Source organism: Macrotis lagotis, chromosome 1 (assembly GCF_037893015.1).
Source record: "Macrotis lagotis isolate mMagLag1 chromosome 1, bilby.v1.9.chrom.fasta, whole genome shotgun sequence".
NCBI lineage: Eukaryota > Metazoa > Chordata > Mammalia > Peramelemorphia > Peramelidae > Macrotis > Macrotis lagotis.
The window spans coordinates 51,604,016-51,623,667 of record NC_133658.1 but is presented as its reverse complement, the minus strand read 5'-3'; the positions used below and the strand labels follow the sequence as shown (position 1 = coordinate 51,623,667).

At 41.5% G+C, this 19,652-nt stretch overlaps 1 protein-coding gene and 1 long non-coding RNA gene across 3 annotated transcripts in view; one reads left to right on the top strand and one right to left on the bottom strand.

Moving 5' to 3' along the window:
- Positions 1-11,540, top strand: part of ACSF3 (acyl-CoA synthetase family member 3) — a 233,613-nt gene extending 222,073 nt beyond the window's left edge. For both annotated transcript variants that reach the window (XM_074201051.1, XM_074201045.1), the window contains exon 10: positions 10,165-11,540. In XM_074201051.1, coding sequence (XP_074057152.1) covers positions 10,165-10,282 — 118 coding nt within the window. In that variant the 3' untranslated portion in view covers positions 10,283-11,540. The remainder of the gene's footprint in view (positions 1-10,164) is intronic.
- On the bottom strand, positions 164-18,533 carry LOC141498106 (uncharacterized). The gene is made up of 3 exons (XR_012471560.1): positions 18,511-18,533; positions 9,617-9,874; positions 164-481 (listed from the first exon to the last, which is right to left on the bottom strand). It is a non-coding gene; the product is annotated as an uncharacterized LOC141498106 (long non-coding RNA).
- Between the last annotated feature and the right edge of the window lie 1,119 nt (positions 18,534-19,652).

The window sequence follows — 19,652 nt, the reverse complement described above, 5'->3', positions numbered from 1 at the left end:
TCTGTTTATCTGTTGTTTTGGCTCCATTATCTAATTTTAGGAGATGATTAGTATCTATTAAAATCTATATATTCTGCTAATTAAAGGGTTATGTTCTTCCTTCCCATATGCAAGCAGACTCCCACACAAACACACTTGTAGGGAAGCATCTATCCCTTTTGGATTAGATTTTGTGTGTGTGTGTGTTGCAAATATTCTCATTTATTAGGTGGAGAATGGACTTCCTTTAAACTTTCCTTTTTACATTTTTGACCATCATTTAGGATTAGACAATCCCAGTTTTCTTGAGATTTTGTTTGCTGCTTTGAGGATATTGATCCATGGCCCCAATTCTCCAAACCAAAGGAAGTCAGATTGTTATTAAAGACAATACTCCAGCTTGCTTATATTCATCTGAGGGTTTCCATTGTCCTCAAAGGTCAACTGTAATTTTGATTCTTCTAAGACCAATTGTTCTTTGATTCTCACTCACATAGCATCCCTGGGAGAAAATGATCAAATGAAATAATGTTATGCAAAGCTTTTCAACAAATACAAAAGTGAGTCATTATTATCTATTAGAAAGTAAACTTCATGAGCGTAGGGACCCAAATCTTTCCGACTCTTTGTATCTCTCCCAAGGTTTAATAAAGAGCTCTACAACAGTGGTGTCAAATCCTAATAGAAATAGGATCCACTAACCCATACATGAGCATTCTGACAGGCCATATTTCAACTTAGAAAACCACATGTTAACATTACACATGTTGATTATGTAACATTATATAATTGTGTGGATTTTTTTTTTACTTTGCCAGTTTTTTTTCCAATTACATTTTAACCTGGTTTCAAGGGCACTCACAGGAGTATTCTGGGCTGCATGCATCTCTGCTTTACATCCGACAGGCTTTAATAAATGCCTATTGGGTTAAATTGAATTAAGCACCAAAAAAAAGCATGAAAGATTTTAAAATCTGAAAAAATATACTTTATACCATTTGACCTTTTCTTAGCACCTGATATGCTGATAATATGTACTTTAATATTTTGGATTTGTTCTTTATTGGGCAGGATATCTTAATCAGACTGTTTCTTTATCCCCATTTTCCTTTTCAAAGGATGTGAGACATAATAGAAGTGACTTGGAAATAAATGACTGCATCATAGACAAGGATTTTCAGAGGAAAAATTTTTATTTGTAAAGTAGCTATACAATCTTCTTAGTTTCTAGTCCAAGAGTTTGATTGTGTTTTATCTTATGCCTCTTTCCCAGTAAATTTGAATTTGTATTTCTAGACAGTGGCTTAAAAGGTAGCAAGGACAGGTTACAGACCAGGACTGGAGTACACCTAACAAAGCCTGATAAGATGGATTTGCCTAGAGCTTAGCAAATCTAATCAAAATTAAATTGGAAGGGAAAAGAGAAAGGGAAAGACAGCCTCCTTAAAGCCTAGATACCATAGGAAGTAGCCATGAAGGGAGAGTATCCTTGAAGAAATAGTAGAGAAAATCCAGGAAAGAAAGAAATAATAAAATCTATTTAGATAACTTTTTTAAAGTTAACAGGCACTAGAATATCTGATTTAATCCTTACAACAGCCCTGAGACGTAGATGCTATTTTCATCGTCACTTTACCTTGGCAAAAATACTAAAGCGGTTTGCCATTTCCTTTTCCAGCTCATTTGATAGATGAGGAAACTGAGACAGACAGGGTTAAATGGCTTTCCCAGGGTTGCTCAATTACTAAGTGTCTGAGATCAGATTTGAATACAAGTCTTCCCTGATTCTAAACCTGGTGCTCTATCCACTATGCCAGCTGGCTGCCCAGTACAGGAATTACCACGTCCCTTTTTTGTTGTTATTGAATCTTTTTTTTTTTTTTAGTTTTTGCAAGGCAATAGGGTTAAGTGGCTTGACCAAGGTCACACAGCTAGATGATTATTAAGTGTCTGAGGTCGGATTTGAACTCAGGTACTCCTGACTCCAGGGCTAGTATTCTATCCACTGTGCCACCTAGCCACCCCTGAGTCATTTTTTTAAGTTATATCTGACTCTTCGTGACCCATTGAAGGTTTTCTTGGCTAAGATATTGAAGTGATGTGCTATTTCCTTCTCCATTCCATTTTACAGATGAGGTAATTGAGTCTGAGAAAGGGGAGAGCTAGATAACTTAACCAATATAACACAGCTAGTAGGTGGTTTATAAGGAGAATCTCCAAGGGATCGTCTCCCTATTAGTCCATTTTTATTCTTCTTGTTTCAAAACCTAGTCATGAGAACAACTTTTGGAAAAGGACTTGCTTTAAAAGGATTCAAGGAGATAATCCATAATTTATCAGGAACCCAATATTCAAAGGTCACCTATGTCTAAAAAAAGCAGAAGAAATTACCACTTTTCACTGAAGTGACTGGTCTGCTTCCTAAAGGATTTCTAAGCATTAGTAATATTGAAACCCACATCCTTGGTAACATTATGAGGTTCTTACTCATTTTAATAGCTTCTCTAATAGCCTGATGAGTGATGTTTTTCTTTAAGAATGACACAAACATAGGACACATATTGTGCTGTACTAGAATTAAGCTGAAAGGAACCCAGCCAAGGCTGTATTGAAAAGATATTGGGTGTGAAAGCTTCCCAGAGGATTTTTCGTCTCCTCAAATTTTCTAATAAACATTTCTCACATTCCCTCCCATCCAAAGTTCCTCTTCCAATGTCCCTAATTCAATGTTCTTATTCTTGGGGTTTCCCTATTACAGTTGTTCCTTCTTTACCAGAAAATTTCCAGCCCCCAACTTTACTTGCCACCATGATGATCATCAATATCCAGTTTCTCATAGATCTTTGCGCTCTGTCTCTTTTACTTTCCAGTATGGGTATCCTGGTCTTCTGCCACCTCCCTCCTCCTTTAGCATAATTCCCTTTTCCCCTCCCTGACTTTTGGCCAAAATAGAAAGTTTCTGCCCTGACTTGCCTAAATATTTCTCTTTCCAGTTGTTCCCTCTGGGAGCTCATCTGCCTTCTTGGATCTAGCTTCTGTCTATAAATTCATCTCAGCAAGCTGACCAGTTCAATTATGTTCCAGGGAGACTGGGATAGTTAGATGTGCAGACTCCATATCATGCAGATACCAGATGGAATTCTTATCAGAACTAAAAGATCATGGATTTCAAACTGGAAGGAACCTTGGTGGTCACTGGTTGAAATGTAGTCCAACTACCTCAGATGACTCCACATCCATTGCCTCTGCCTCTGTACCATATTGCCTCTCAAAAGGGGGAGTTAGCGACCAAATGACCTATAAAGGGTCCCTGCCAACTCTAAAGTGATAATTCTGTAATTCTGTGTGTTCTCTCATTTGCCTTTAGTTACTCATCTTCCTTTCTAAATTATCTACCTGGGCAAGCTTTCCCATTACTCTGAATTATAACCATCCTGTTTGTCTGAAAGCATATGCCTCTAGATTCAGACTCAGTTTCTTATTTATCTAGCCTTCCGAGTGCTATATCCTGGAAGCCTCTCACCAGCACGGCCTTTAGCTTTTTGCTGTGAAATCCCACGGGGTCCTAGTTTATATCCGCTGATAACGATACTTTGATTTACTCAGGACCTGGGTTTGATTCTAGAGAAGGCAACGGCAAACCACTCCAGTAGTTTGTCAAGAACACCTCCCCCAATGGGGTCAGGAAAAGTTGGACATGACTGAAACAGCTGAACAACAATATTATATTGATTCATGTTATTGCAGAAGCCTTCTCAGAAATCTGTGTAGTTAAGATGTATCTGAGACATCTAGAATGGTTATAATGATCAGGTTATGAGGTTCATACTGAATACTGAAGAAGGTACAAGGCTATCATTAGACTGGGTGGCCCAACATATGAATAATGGGTGCTTGCTAAATGGATACAAGGCAATAGATGAACTGTCAACACCCTATGCAAGAGAAGGGAAGATATGGGTCCCCCTGGGTCTAGGGCCAAAACCTAAATAGCTGATAAGAGGGTCATGAGACAGTGGAAAAGGAATGCAGACATCGCCACGATGTTTTAGTGAAATGTTCTGTATCATCGTGCTTGCTACAATGTGGCACTGATATTTTCAATCATTAATCAGAAAACAAAAAGAGCTGAATGTGGCAAATTATTTATTTGCTACTAATACATTTTTAATTGCCTGTTCATTCTAATGGGGTTTGTGGTAACTATGCCTGAGTGCCAAAGCCTTGTGTTATTGATTCCTTTGAATTCCAGGGGTAATTAGAATCTGATCATTGTGTAGAAGGGATGGAGAAGGGACCACACTTGTTAAGTGTGATCAGATGAGGCAGAGGAGGTCGTAGCTGAAAACACCTAATGTTAGGACAATTGTTTGAAGTGATCAGAGTGAAGTGCCTTAGTCCTCCTCCACTGGAGTCTAGTTTCAGAGTTCAAGAGAAGTGTCCTTTGCAGAGATTGAGGAGGTCTGGGTCTGTGGATTGTTGTGGATTCCAGAAGACAGTCATAGGGTAATAGTGCAAAAGACACTTTTAAAGGTGGAATAAATATTCCGTGGAGCAGCTTGAAATAAACCTTTACTCATTTATAATAGGAAAACACCTTCCTTACTCCCCCTCTTCCCTGCTTCTCCCTTCCCCAAACCATGGTGTTGTGAAACTTCCCCAGAAGCCAGTTTAAAGCATGAATAGGTCATTCAGACCAGAACAGTCAGTACTGAATGACTTCTGTTTTGGTGCAGTTGGGACCATATTGGCAATCTTGAATTCATTCAGTCATTCAGTCAATCAATGGATAATTGTTAAGCACCTATCAGATGCTATCCTAGGTGCTGGTGATGCAAATACAATGAATGAAATAAACCCTATTCACAAGGAGATTGAGACAATAGGGACATATATAAGTGTATAAGAAATATAAAGAAAATATATAACAAAAAATTAAATACAAGTTCATTGGGGGGAAGGGCACAAGTAGCTGGGAGAAATCCAGAAATGCTTCCTACAGAAGGTAATGCTTGAGCTGCAGTCTGAAGAGAGGGATTCTATGAAATGAGGAAGAAGGGTTTGTGTGTTTACACAATCGATGTAGATTTTCTGAATACACTCATTCAAGGAAGAAATCTTAAAAACCAAGGAAGATTAAAGGACCTGAGATGTTTGCTCTGGAGAAAACTTGGGATTGGAGAATGAGGGGAGATATGGTTATGTCTTCAAATGTATGTAAAGAGGGACAAATATGGACTTGTTTTTTTTTTCTTATCCCAGAGAATAGAACTCAAACTAATAGATAGGAGTTACAGAGCTACAGATTTTGTCTAAATATTATAAAAATATCTGTATAATTATGATGTCGAAACAGAATGTTTCTCCCTGGGGACTAGTGAATCCTCTGTCATTGGAGGTGTTCAGATAGAGGCTGGATGACCATTTATTGTCAATATTTTAAAAGGGATGCCGGCGACAGGGAGGGTTGGATTCAATGATGCCACCTTCCAACTCTTATTTCTGCAGTGCTCCTTTCCATTCATTATAATGGAGGGCAAACTACCAAAAAGTCAAGTGTGGGAATTATATGTGAGAACTGAGTTGAGCATAGAAACCCTCTAATCATGATATTCTGCTAGCCATAATAATAATTGTCCCGATGAGAAATTTACTAGTTAGAGTGGGACTTTACAGGAAGAAAATCTCACCATAAGTTCTTCTGCTCATCATTTAAACAAAATAACTCCTAGGCCATCCTTTATCCACTTTAGACCTTAGCTAGGGCTACATTGGTCAGCATTTATACAATGACCAAGCATGTAGGTTTATGTTGCATGTATACATGCATGCAAACACGTACAAAAATCACATTCCCATAGGTACATTTCCATGTCCGTAGCGGAAACCATTCTTGATCCCACCAACAGCTGCTGATGACACACAGATGTTCCCTACCCATGTAAGGTTACCCACCCAAGGGGTTTCCAGGAACAATGTCACCCACAATTGGGGCTTCACAGCTGCATCCAATCACAAGCCAGCGCATGGTGGAGGGGCCATAAATTGCGACTTCCATCCCAAGATCCCCTGGTGTTGATGGGTAAGCCATTGTTGCTGCAGGAAGCCATGGCTGTAACCCTGTCAGCTTGCAGCAGGATGCATTAACAGCACCATGTTATTGCGTGATAATGGCGCCATTAAAGCATATCACCAATGTACTTCGTCGTGTCCGCTGATGCTTGCGAGTTGTGGGCAGATGTACACAGACCTATAAGGCTATTAGGCTCATGTTTATTCATAAACAGCACCATCTGTTAAGGCCGCGATTTGGGATTTCTCAGCCACATCCAATAGCTGGCTATGCAACCGACACAACTGGAAATACCAAAGAGTTAATCCTCTACAACTTCCCAAAACTTGTGCCATGCCGTGTTTATTTTAATATAGCCTTGCAAATGGCCACTTGCCCATAATAAGTAACAATTCCCATTGGACAAATCATAAAGAATGATAATTTCTTTTTCTTTACCTATTCCTGTTCCCCTTTGGGATAAGGCAACTACAATAAAATAAATCCAGGCTGGTAAATAATGAGCATTTGTTTACCATGATGCATTAGCTCACTATAGATGAATACAGTGTTTATAGAAGCCTTGTGATTATTGATTGCTTTGATTTGGAGCACAGTAATCATGAGACCAGGGTTTGAGCCTATAGAGGGCAGGTAATTTTGTGCTTTTTACTTCTTTCCTATGGTTGCCTAAACCTCAATCAATGCTCTTCCAGAGGAGAATCAGGATGACTATCTTTAAACCTAGATGAGAGAAAATGGTCTTGTTCTGGGTGTCTCCAAAGGAAAGAACTTACGGATGGAATCAAACAAGGAGGCAGAAAAGAAAAGAAAAAAGCAAATTTTAAGGTGAAGGTGTTGCGCTGGGTGAGCTCTTAGGCTGTTTACAGCTCCAAGACTCTGAGTCCATCGGTGGAATGATGGACTGCCGTTTGAGCTAATTAAATTCCTCCTTCCTAGAAATGTTCAAACTGAGGTCAGGTGACCATCTGTCAGACATGCTGTAGAAAAGATGCCTACACCGGATGGGAGACTGGATTAGATGACCTCTAAGTGCCCTTCCAGGGTTAAGAGTCTGATTCTGTGAAATGTGGGCCATTGGCCAGAAATGGAACAATCAAATCCATCACAATTACTGGAAAATCAACCCAAAATGGGATGTCATCAGTTGATGGTAACTGAAGTATAATTATTAGTGAGAGGAGGGGGAAGGACAGAGGCAAAGAGAGACTGATAGTGAGAGGAGAGGGAACCCATCCTTTGCTTGCTGGCATGTCTTTACAAGGGAACAAATCTCCATACTATATAGAATAGGCGAGCCTTTGGAAGCACCAAAATTTGATATTCAACTGATATTAAAGGTAATTCTAAAATTTGCTCATATCCCCTGAGGGGAGGTAGAACTAGCCATTAGCACTCTGCTAGTTCAGATGTCCAGATCACTCAGGTTTGATCCTGGCCAATCTTAGGAAAGTTACTGTGTAGTGACTTCAAAACCCTTCAAAAAATGCACTGGAGAATTTGTGTCATTCACTGTCTTTGACTAATAGTTAACTCCCAGGGGGTTGTATGCCTGTTCATACTTAGTACATCATAGTTGTTTATTAAATATTTGTTGGTTAAATCTGGATTTATCATCCATTCTAAGACAACATGTTGAATAAGTATATTTTTCATGTTGGTGAAGTTGGTTAAACTCTGTCTAAATACACAGGGGTCCAGCCAAAGTAATGTGAAACTTGATTCTTTTTTGATGGAAAGAAAGACAAGATCATTATAATGAAGCATGAGAACCAATGCAAATGAGGACTTTGGATTTTATATGCATGATATCTGATTCAGTGAAATATGTATTATTGAGTCAGAGGATCTGACCTGGGTTCAACTCCTGATATTACTAGCTTTGTGACTATGAGCAAATCATTTGTCCTCTGGGTATCAGCTTCTTTATCTGTAAAGTATGTGATGATCATTCATTCATTCATTCAAATAATAAGTCTTTATTAATTACCTGCTAAATCAGACCCTGTACTAGGGTCTGGGAATACAAAGACAAAAATAGTGCTTGTCTTCAAGGAAGCTACACCCTACTAAGGGTAAATCAAAGTATACATAGGTAAGGAGATTCAGGGATCTAGGGAGAGTAGGGGATCAAAATAGACCTCATCCAGTATTGGAGGTAACACTTTAGCTGAGCCCCAAAGGAATCCAGGCATCCCAAGAGACAAAGGTGAGGAAGAAGTGCCTTTCAGGTTTGGAAGATAGCCTATGCCAAGGCATGGGATGTTTTATGAAAAAATGGGAAATTGGGCAGCTTGACTAGAACATGAAGTGTATGATGGGAAGTGATTCATCCAGAAAAGCAGACTGTATCCAGATTGGATGAGAGTTTTGAACACCAGGCAGAAGAGGAAGAGTTGGTGCTTGATTCTAGAGATATAGGGAGTCATTAGTGAACAGGAGAATGACATAATCAAGCCAGTAATTTTTTTTTTGAGTATCAATTGGGAAGCTCCATGGAGAATAGAATGGAGAGGCGAGTGACTTGAAGGAGAGAGCTCAATTAGGAGGCTAGCGTAATACTCCAGATGAGAGTAGATGGCGGTTATGTTTGGGAGAGAAGTGGATGGATGTAAGAGGTGGTGAGGAAATAGAATCAGTAAGATTTTTGGAACTGATTGTTAGGGGAATAACATAGAACAAAGAATCAAGATTGACTTTGGGGTTGCAAACCTGAATGGGTAGATAAATGGATGAAGTCACCTTCAATAGGATTAAATTCAAAAGAGGGGTGGGTTTGAAGGGGAAGATTATGAGTTCACCTTTGAAGACAATGAGTTTGAGGTACCCATGGAGTCTGGATGACTTAATAGACATTTAGTGATGTTGAGACTGGAGCTCAGGAATGACCCCCGGGCTGAATATTTAGAGCTAGGAGTGGTCTATATAGAGATGATCATTTTTTTTTATTTTGGTTTCTGCAAGGCAATGGAGTTAAGTGACTGGCTGAATTTGAACTCAGATCCTCCTGACTCCAGGGTCGGTACTCTATCCACTGCACCACCTAGCTGCCCCTTAGAGATGATAATTAGGAATAAATGAGATCCCTGAAGAGAGAGAAGAGGACCCAGGACAGAACCTTGGGAGATAGCCATTGTCAGGGAACAACAGAAGACTAAAGAGGACGAGAACCCTACACATCACCATGCATGGCAGTTGGCATATTGTCTATCCCATTAGAATGTCAGCTCCTTGAAAGCAAGGATTGATTTTCTCTTTTTTTTATGTCAGCAAAGTCCACCACAGTGACTGGCATATAGTAGGAGCTTAATAAATGCTTATTGTTGATGATAATGAGAAAACGGGTCTAAAAACCCAACCTATGTTGTCTGCACAAGGACAATCCAAGGGTGCCAACATTCATATGCTTCCTTTCTTCTACTCCTGTCTCTTCTAGATCCATAGTCAGATAGTATTTATGTTCTAAACTCTTGAAAAGAGTTGATCCTTTCCTATTAGGGGAGGGCAGAAGAGAGGAGGGAAAGGGGAGTGGGGGAAGGTTGCGACAGCATGTGCCTTGCTCACCCTGTTCGAGGCATCTGTTCCCCTGGGGTCACCAGGAGATCTTGTGAGGTCTGCTGGTAGGGTTCTAGATCTCCTAGGTAAGATGGAGCCTTCCTCTGGTGGGTGCCTCCTTCAGGCTTGTGGGTTCATCCAACCCAGAATGAGGGCTGCTGGTGCCATCTCAAAACATAGAAACCTCCATACTGGATCCAGTGGATCTAGACAGTCCTGGGGAATGGCTGTTCTGGAAAAGTCTAGCCTGAAGGAAAAGCAAAAATGCTGGAAAAAAAGAGAGCAGTAAGACCAGTTAAAAAGGAACAAATAAAAGATAAATAATCTGGAAAGATGGTGGGGTTTTTTTTAATTGAAGCAAAAATAGAGTGGCCAACCAGTCCTTCCAAACTTTACCACCTCCATGCATCATAAATAAGTCCCATTTCTTTAGAGAAAGGAATCCAAATACTTATAGAGAACATATTTTGTTAAGATATAAACTATAATCAAAAGAAAAAACAGCAAAAGGAGTTGATCCCGCTGACATCATTATCAAATATTTTTGTCTTTTCCAGAGGATACATGGCGCCCTACACCATCCCTTCTGAACTCTTGTTGGTCGAGGAAATCCCACGGAACCAGATGGGGAAAATCAACAAAAAAGATCTACTCAAGCAGTTTTACCCTGTTTAGCCATACCCAAGGTCTGGAGCTGAAGCGAGGGTGACCTGGGCCCTCTTCATCAGAACTTGAGTGACATTTCTCCACAATGTACCTCTCATAATAGAATACCTTTCCATGATTGGATCTTGGAAAGAGGCAAGAATAAACGAAGATATATATCCTCTTTGAATCACCAGTTTAACCAGAATTAAGTGATGGATTGTTCTAGGTTTAATCTGGGGATTTTGTTGTTTTTTTCTACAATCTTTGGTGGTTTTTCTAGTCTCAGATTGATTTTTAAATGCAGAGTAATCAAAATGCCTTCTCCTTCCTTTCTCAGAATGGAGAGCTATTTTTCATATTCTCCTCTCAATCAGTATCTAAGGATATTTTGCCAAAATTTCTGTTTTAATAAAACTCCAATGTGTCAAAAGCAGAACTCTATCATAAAGGTTCCAGATAGACAGGGGAAAGTTGGCCACGGGACTGATAAGATGCTTTTCCTCTCCAAGAGCTCTGCACCCCTTCCCTGGCTCTGGTCATCTAAGGCTTTTGACTTGGTGATGGTGGTGGTGGTGGCCAATATCCCAGGAATTGAATTGGGGTAAACATGTGAATGAGGGTCTTCCCAGCCCATCAAACAGTATCCATTGGAAGAATTGAATTACAAAGAAATCCTGAGGGCTGATCTGCTTTAGGCTATTTCCTCCCTCTACCTAGGAAAGGCAGAGCAAGTCTATATTTGCCGTGCTTTCCTTTTGAACTCCACTGACCCACCCACCAAACCTGGCCCTAGCACTTCATTAAGGAGAGGCCATGAAGAGTCTGCTCAGACTCTTAGCTGTTTACATTGGAATAGTCACAGTTGTAAGATATTTACAGTTTAAGCCTAGGAGTATTTCTCCTAAATCAGAATATAGGCTAAGTGGTCATTACCTCAACATCCACTGATGTAATTCTTGAGGTGAGTGGCCCACCCCAGAGGCCATTTAATGGTAGTCAGTCCTCTGACATCCTCCAATAGAAGCAAGAATGTGGGTTACATCATTAAACTACAGAGTAAAAAGCTGCTTTGACACCTTCATTTCCTGGGGAGCTAACTTCCTTACTGCCTATGTAGGAACTGGGGAGGGGGGTGCAGATCTCTCATTCTCTTTCAGCTTCCAGCCTCCTCTCTCTGGGATGCTTATCCTCCATACTGTTTATATCTCTCAGCCTCAGGCCATATGCAACTCATCCCCAGATGAAATTGCTGTTTAAATTAAACTTCTCTTCTTAGCCATCCTCAGTGATGCCTGCTAATTTCTTTCATTCCTTTATACAATTTTCCACTGACTTTTTGCCCCCCTTTTTGGGAGAGGGAGGAGCATAGCTGGAGGGGGGGGAGTGGGCTGAGAGGTGAGGTTTTTAAATTTCGTTATGGAGCAGTCAAGCGGACTATCATTTAGAAGGATTTAATCTCTTTGGGAGAATTTCTAATAACCCGCTGTAAATTGATATGTGTCTGTTTGCATGCCCCACCACACGCCTCCTTCTGTTTTCCTACAGATGTGAAGAAGCAGTAATTAGAGAAGCACAAATAAATACAAACTGCTGCTAATAACCCCAACTCATCCCTATGGTAGAGGTGGGGGAGGTGGGGGCTCTGCAGTTTGTTCTCCCACTTTCCCTCCCCTAATAGGATTTCAGGTGACCCTGTCAAAAGCCCCCCAGTCCCCCTTGTCTCCTCAACCTTTGACATCCCCTAGTTTCTCACCCAAACCCACCGGCAGCAACTTCAACAGCAGAGTCAGGGAAGAGGCTGGGAGTGGACTCCCTTACCCTTTCCAGCAAAGACCAGGCCCATAGGCTGTTTGAGAACCAAGGAGAAATGGAATTGCCCAAATCTGAATCAGAAAATGTCCAAGCTTGATCATGAACTTGACCAAGAAGCAAGCCTGACCAGGTCCTTGCTTTTGAAGATGATATATGGTGAAAAGAATTATGATATGGGGGAAGAACTATCCAAAATCATGGGGCCCTGAATTCAAATCCTGCCTTAGATTCCTAGTAACTGCATGACCCTGGACAAAAATCACTTAATCTCTATTAAGAAAACTTAATCAGTTTACTCATCTGTAAAATGGGGATGATAACAGTACCTACCTCACAAGGCTGTTGTGAAGATCAAATAAAATAGCATATTTAAAGCGCTATGGAAATGTCCACCATTATACAATACCAATACAGCTTTTAGTTTGCAAAGCACTTTCTATGTGTTATCTCATTTAATCCTCACAAGAGTCCTATGGAAAAACACCAAAGATTGTAGGGGGAAAAACAGATTAAATCTAGAATGGATATTCCCATTTTACAGATAAGAAAACTGAGGTTTAATTTAAGGGACTTGTGAGGTTATGCCACTAGTCAGTACCTGAGGCAGGATGCAGGCTCAAGGTCTTCCTGACCCTACATCCAACATTCTGCCCACTCTGCCACCCAGTTGCCTCCCACTAAAAGTTATTAGAATTTATGACCAAAGAGGAATGAAATCAGCAGTATCCCCAACCAACTATGTGAAAGTATGGCTCTCACCATCCCAGCTAACAACCCTGCATGTCCATCCTCTCTTGGGTTATTGTTATATTGCAGAAGGTTAGACTTTATCATTGGCCAGTTTCAGAAGGGACGACTCTCAAAGTCTGCGTCTTCTGTTAGAATTTTGATCCTTACATGTCTCTTGTCTGGTACCTTCTTGAAACCAAATTAAGATTCAGAGAAAGAAAACAATCTCCCTGGCTTTGCTTTCTGGTATTAGCCTAGAAGAAGCATTCCACTTTCTGAAGCATTCATTCATGTATGGAAACACCTACCGTGTTCTGGATGCTGGGGATAGAAATACAAATAAAGTCTCTGTCCTAAAGGAGCTTACATTCATTGGTCACAGAATGAGATAGAAGAGGATAATTGAGAGAGAGAGAGATCAATATTGATAGATTAATAGAAAATATGTATGGAATAAATGTAAAGTATTGGATGGGGGGAAAACACTAGCAATCAAGACAATCAGGCTGTAAGAAGTCGATAGCATTTGAGCTGAGTTTTGAGGGAAGCTGTGGACTCAGAGGAGAAAAGGGGATGTATTCCAGGCTTGGAGGAAATCCTGTGCAAAAGGTATGAAGAGGGGAGACATGCTGTTGTTTGCTCGGGAGTGAAGGCTAGTTTGTGTGACTGATCAACCTCCAGGTTTCCAGCAATTTCCATTGTTCTGAAAGACTGATGTGATTTCTCCCCCCCCCCCCACTCCTCGCCCCCAGCTTCATATCAGTCACCCTGACCTTCTCTTCTCATGGCATCAGCAAAGGGCTGACAGCTGTATCCATACCCCCTTCAACCCTGCACAAACATTGCTTACTTCACATGCTTCAGCCTCAGCCGGCCAGACCCCACTGAGAGGCTAAGACTGCTCTCAAATTAAAACCAGAAACCAGGTATCGGGGGAAGGCAATTGCTGACACTTGATTAAAAACTCACTTGCCACTCTCTTCTCATTCACCTCACTCAGTCATTTTGATCTCAGCTTTTGGAGGACTGGGAAGAGAAACATTCCTGGAGCATCTCCACTGGGTTCTGATCCACCAAAAGGGAAATGGTGAGAGGGAGTAAAACTGATGAGTGGGACATGCTCTTGACCTCTTCCCATCCAAGAAGGTGGCGAAGAAGTAGCTCTGTTCCTTAAAGGGCATTCTTGGTCTTATGACCAGTCAAGATTCTGTTACTTACAATGATGAACAAAATTCTAAATTGCCGGTGAAAACAAGGTGCAAGATGGAGATGACATTAGAGAAATCAAAAGAGGGGCATTTTGTTTGTTTATTTTTTTAAGAAATTCAACCTTCTAAACAAGCACAAACCATTTACCAGCTCCTCTGTGGGAAAGGATATGAGCTCGGGTCTTTTGATCACCTAGCTTGTGATTGTTATTACCTGCCCAGAACAAGTAAACTATAACTTTCCAAAAAAAGACTGGAATTTTGATGTACAGCAAAGAGGGTGGGGGACACTCCTAAGATATACAGATCAGGGAACCTTGGTTTGCAAGCTCCTTCAATGTGGCAAGTTTCCCAAGAACTTGCACAAAGATAACAGGCCTTTATTTAATAGTCAATAAATAGCTGGTGACCTTGAGCAAGTCATTTAACACCATTGCCTTGCAAAAAACAAAAAAAAATAGTCAATAAACATTTTTTAGGCAAGTACTATGTTCCAATCACTGTGAATACAAATACAGAAAAGAAATTCAGTCTCCTGACCTCAAAGAGTTTACAGTCAAATGGGCCTTTATATATATCAAAGGTAAGAGGCAAGAGAAGGTGAAGAGTATGGGAAGCCTTTAACTCCCACACCACCTTGACCTACCAACCTGACAAGCTGATCGCAAATCACAAATTACCTCCACCATCTGCTTTCTCTGCATTTGGTCTCAGGCCACGGAAGCTGCTGGAAGAAGACCCAGAGATCCCTGCAAACCTGGTCTGTGCATATTGAGGCTGTCCAAATTTCATTGCATCTTTGCTATTGCTTGGCAGCCCTTTTATTCATCCCTTATCAATTCCAGAAATGGACTTCCCACAGTGCTTGGATTCTGTCTGCTCAAACCCTTCATCCCACCTTCATTTTTTAATGTTATCAATATCTTCATTCCCTTCCTCCCCTTTCTTTCTTTCTCTCCCTCCTCTCTCACTTTTCCTCTCCTTTCTCTCCTTACTTTTTTCCTTTTCTCTCTCTCTCCTTTCTCACTCCCTCTTCCTTCCTCCTCTCTCTGATTCTCTCCCTCCCTCCTCTCCTTTCTCTCTCTCTCTGCTTTCCTGTCCTTCTGTCTCTCTCTGTCTCACTCTTCCATCCTCCCTCCTCTCCTTTTCCTCTCTCCCTCCCCCACATTTCAGTCTCTAAAGCTAACTTCTTTGGCCATGTTCCTTCCTCCACATTTTACCACTCCAGTTTCTTCAATTTATCTCTATCCTCTTTTCATCTCTACTTCAAACATACAAAGGTTTCTACTATTTTTAAAAGGCACACACAAAAAAACAAAACACAAAACCCAACCAATCCTTTACTCGCCTCCTCCCTACCTCACTGTAAGCTCCCTGTGGACACCTGGCATAGCGTTCGGTCATTATCAAGTAGATAGTTGGTAAATGCTTCCTAATTACTCATTCTATCTCTTATTTTCCTCCAGTGATTCTACTTCCTCCTGCTCTCAGCTATGAAGACGCCCCCAAATTTCAGTCCTTGACCTTTTGTACATCTCTGTTTGTATTCTCTAAGTCTTCTCCACTGGCCCCTGGATGCTGATTCCTAGATGGGGATCTCTCAGCCTATTCTTCACTTTGAGCTCCTTACAAGTCTCCAGTTCTCGTTTTTCCTCAAAGTCTCCAATTTTCCATTTGGAAGTTTCCATTTCTTCAAGTTCAACATGTTTAAAACTGAATAGCTAGAACTCTACAAGGGGCAGGACCCTCCAAAATCACATTTCCCTCCATCCTCTTACAACTAAGGGGACTGACCCATATTTTGTACATTGGAGCAAAAATTTCTATGAAGTATCTTTAAAGGGTGAGTATCCTATATAAAGTCTTTCTCTTGAATCACGTGGCCTCTCTTTTAAATCTTGGAAGATGACTAGAGACAGTAGATGTGAACTTGGGAGAAAGGGACATGGGAGCTGTATGCATATGGGTCTCATTGCCTCTAGCCATCAATTTGTTTTTTATATCTTTGATGACAGCAGTACAAAGACCTCACTTTCATAATATACTACTCTTGATTCTTTGTTTAATTACACTTTTTATGAAAGACTTCGTGAAGCAATTTGAATAGACTATTGGGTTGGGAGCTGGGAAACAGATTCTGAATTATCCTGCTCTTTAGTAAATCATTTGTATGATCTTTGGCAAGTCATTTAACCTCTCTACTTCGTTCTCCCTATCTGTAAAATGGGAGCGATACTACCCCTATTTACCTACCTCACAGGGTTGTTGTGGGGATTAAATTAGATAGAATGTCTGTAAAACATTTGAGCCCCTTGGAGAACAGCTCAGTATAAATACAAAATAATCTATTAAAGTTGGTTTATTTGTGCTGGGAAAAAAAACTACCAAGGGGGCTGAGACACTGCGGGATTGGGATTAGCCCCAAATTCACCATGAACTAGGTGTCTCCTAATTCCCAATCTGAAAGCAACTCTAATGGACCATTAAACCAGTTTCTCCTCCTGACTTCCCTCAGTCACCTATGGGCAGAACCTTGGTATCATCTGCATATTTCTAACTCCAGGCAGAACCTTGATGTCATCTACTTCCAAGCAGTAGAAAAACCCATGGATATTTCCTTTGATAATTCTCATGTCCATTTTCACATTCACCTCCCTCACTCAGGTCTTCATCATCTTATACCCAAATTACTGCAAGAGCCTCTTATTTGCTTTCCTTGAGTCCATTTTCTATTCTCCCCAGTCTGTATGTTTCCTGCAGCTACCAACTAAAATGCTGTCCTTTCATAAACATCATTGTTCTCATTTAAATAAAAAAATAAAAAACATGCACTATGCCTTCCTAACTCTACCAAGTCTAATAATAACATTTGTCCTTCATTTTCAAGAACACAGCATCGGGGAGGTGATGCCATGACAAGCACATGAATTGAATTGGGGGGGGGGGGGGGGACCAGCCTCACTTTTTCCTCCAAAGCCATCTGGGTCCAGTGACCAGATATGAATCAGGACAATTGGAGATGGCCCTGGATGTAAGGCCATCAGGGTTAAGTGACTTGCCCAAGGTCTCACAGTAAGAGTTAAGCATCTAAGGCTGGATTTGAACTCCCATCCTCCTGACTCTAAGGCCAGTGCTCTATCCAGTGTGCCACCTAGCTGCCCTACCAAGTCTCTATGCCTAACTCTATACTTAATCTAACCTCCGTGCCTAGGTCTCCAGGTCCTCTGATTCTCAATCCATTCTTATTTCCCATTGCTTGACAAAAAATCCTCCAGACATACTGGGTTAGAAGTGAGAACTGAGGTAGCATGGCCAAAGGAGCACAGAACTTAGTGTTACAAGATCTTGGTTTAAATCTTGGTTCTACCTGCAACCTTGGGCAAAGTCATCTTCTAGGCCTTTAGATAGATAATAGATAGATAGATAGATAGATAGATAGATAGATAGATAGATAGATAGATGATAGATGCACACATACATATAATTATTGATGGAATACACATATCTAATAAAGGAGTTGAGCTCAATGACTTTAAAATTCAACTCTAGCTATGGGCTTATGATCTGGATTCAATTCTAGCTTCTGCTTCTTGTTAACTTTAAGGCCCATGGGCAAGTTCAGCTTTTAAATGATTCAATGTCCAACTGAGCGAGGTGATCCCCAAGGTCCTTTCTCATTCCTTATATCCTTGGAATCCCTTTGGTTTGGCTTCCTCTTTCTAAAATGCCTCCACCCCCATTCCCTTCTTCCTATCTCAGTTCTGTCCTCTATTCAAAGCCCTCCTCCAAGTAGCCTTTCCTAACCATATTAGATTATACATCAGAGAATATTAGAGGTAGGAAGAAACATGAGAATAGCATTCAGTCACTTTTTTGATTTTATCTGGTAGACACTGACACTGAAAATGGGCTGGAATTTTCTTCCACTCATTTACAAGTAAGAAAATTGAGATAAACAGGGTGATGTGACTTGCCCAGGGTCACATAGTTGTTAAGTGTCTAAAGCTGGATTTGAATTCAGGTCTTCCTAACTCCAGGCCTGGGTGCTTTTTGCACTAACACTTAGCTATTTGGATAATAACAATAGTTAGCGTATATAACGCTTTAAGGTTTGCAAACATATTGTACACGTCTCATTTTATCTTTACACAGTTCTGAGAAGGACGTGCTAGTATCACCCTCATTTCACATACGGAAAAACCTAGGCAGACAGAAGTCGGATCAGGGTCACACAGTTATTAAGTGTCTGAGATACAATTTGAACTCAGGGCTCTATCCACTGAGATGGCCTAGATATGGTCAGGACCTGAGAGGCTGTCTAGCCCAACCCTTCCCCTCCTTTTACAAATGAAGAGTCCAAGACCCAGGAAAGTTAAGGCTTACTCAATAGCCCAAAGCTGGTAAACAGCAACAGGATTTGAACCCAGATCCTATGACCTTTCAAGCTTTGCTTAAGGGACAGAGTATGTGGGTGCAGGGAAAAGATTTCTAGGGAAATCTACCTACCTTAGTGTGTCAGTCAGTCAGTCAAGCAACATCTATTAAGCAACTTCTACTACTACTATTACTCCTACCACTGAAGGGCTAAAACTCTTTATGACATAGTAGAATCTTAAGGCAAAGCACAGATACCATCGCTACTGCTACAAAGGCTAAAACTTCCGGAAAAATGAGATATTAGAATCTCAAGCCAAGACACTGAGATGCTACTACTGCTACTACCACTACTACTACCACTACTACTTTAAAAACTAAAATGTATTTATGAAAAAATGAAATGAAATCTGAAGCCAAGCCCCTGAGCCACTCCTACTACCACTGCTGTGACGACTGCTGCTATGGCAAAGATTAAAGCTTATTTCCAAACCATTAGAATCTCAGGTCGAGGCAGTGAGACCACCCGGCTGCTGCTGCTTCCAGCTAATATCTGTTTAATGCCCGGCGGTTTGCTAGAGGCTTTACAAACAGCTCACTTGGTCCTCACAACCAGCCTGGGGCTCCTTGTTATCAAGCCCATTTTACAGATGAGTTTCAGGGGAGTGAAAGGCCTTCCCCAGGACCATACAGATAAGCTAGGAGACTGGATTGGAGCCAGGCTCCTCCTGAGGATGAGAAAACGCTTCCTCTTCTCAAGGAGAGGGAGAAGGCCTCAAGGGAGGTCGAGGCCCAGAGGAAGGGGGTGCCTAGCCCCTCCCATCCCACAGCTGGGGGGCGTCCAGGCCTCTCTGGAGCCGGACCCAGACTCCCGGCTTCATTCCCCGGAGCCGTTGTCCTCACTGAGGCAGAGGGAGGTGTGAAAGGACGGAAGAAGCAAGCCCAGGGATCTCCAGCCAGGGCTCCCTCGGGTCCGAGGACAGGGAGCTGACCCGAGGTGGGGAGGCTGGCTGCTGGCCCAAGCCCCGGCTCCCCTGGGTGCCTGGGGCGGCAGGGGGTGACAGTCCTTTCTGTTGGCCCCAGATGAGCCCTGGCCTTTGTGCGGCTCGGACACTGTGGAGCTGTCAGCACCCGGGGACAGAGCCTGGGGTCCGGCCCGGGAGTCCGGCCCAGGAAGGCCTCCTCTGCAGGTCTCCTCCCAGCGTGGCTTCTCCTTGGGTCTAATCCGGATCAAGAACACCAATTTGGGGACTGCTAGGTGGCACGGTGGATAG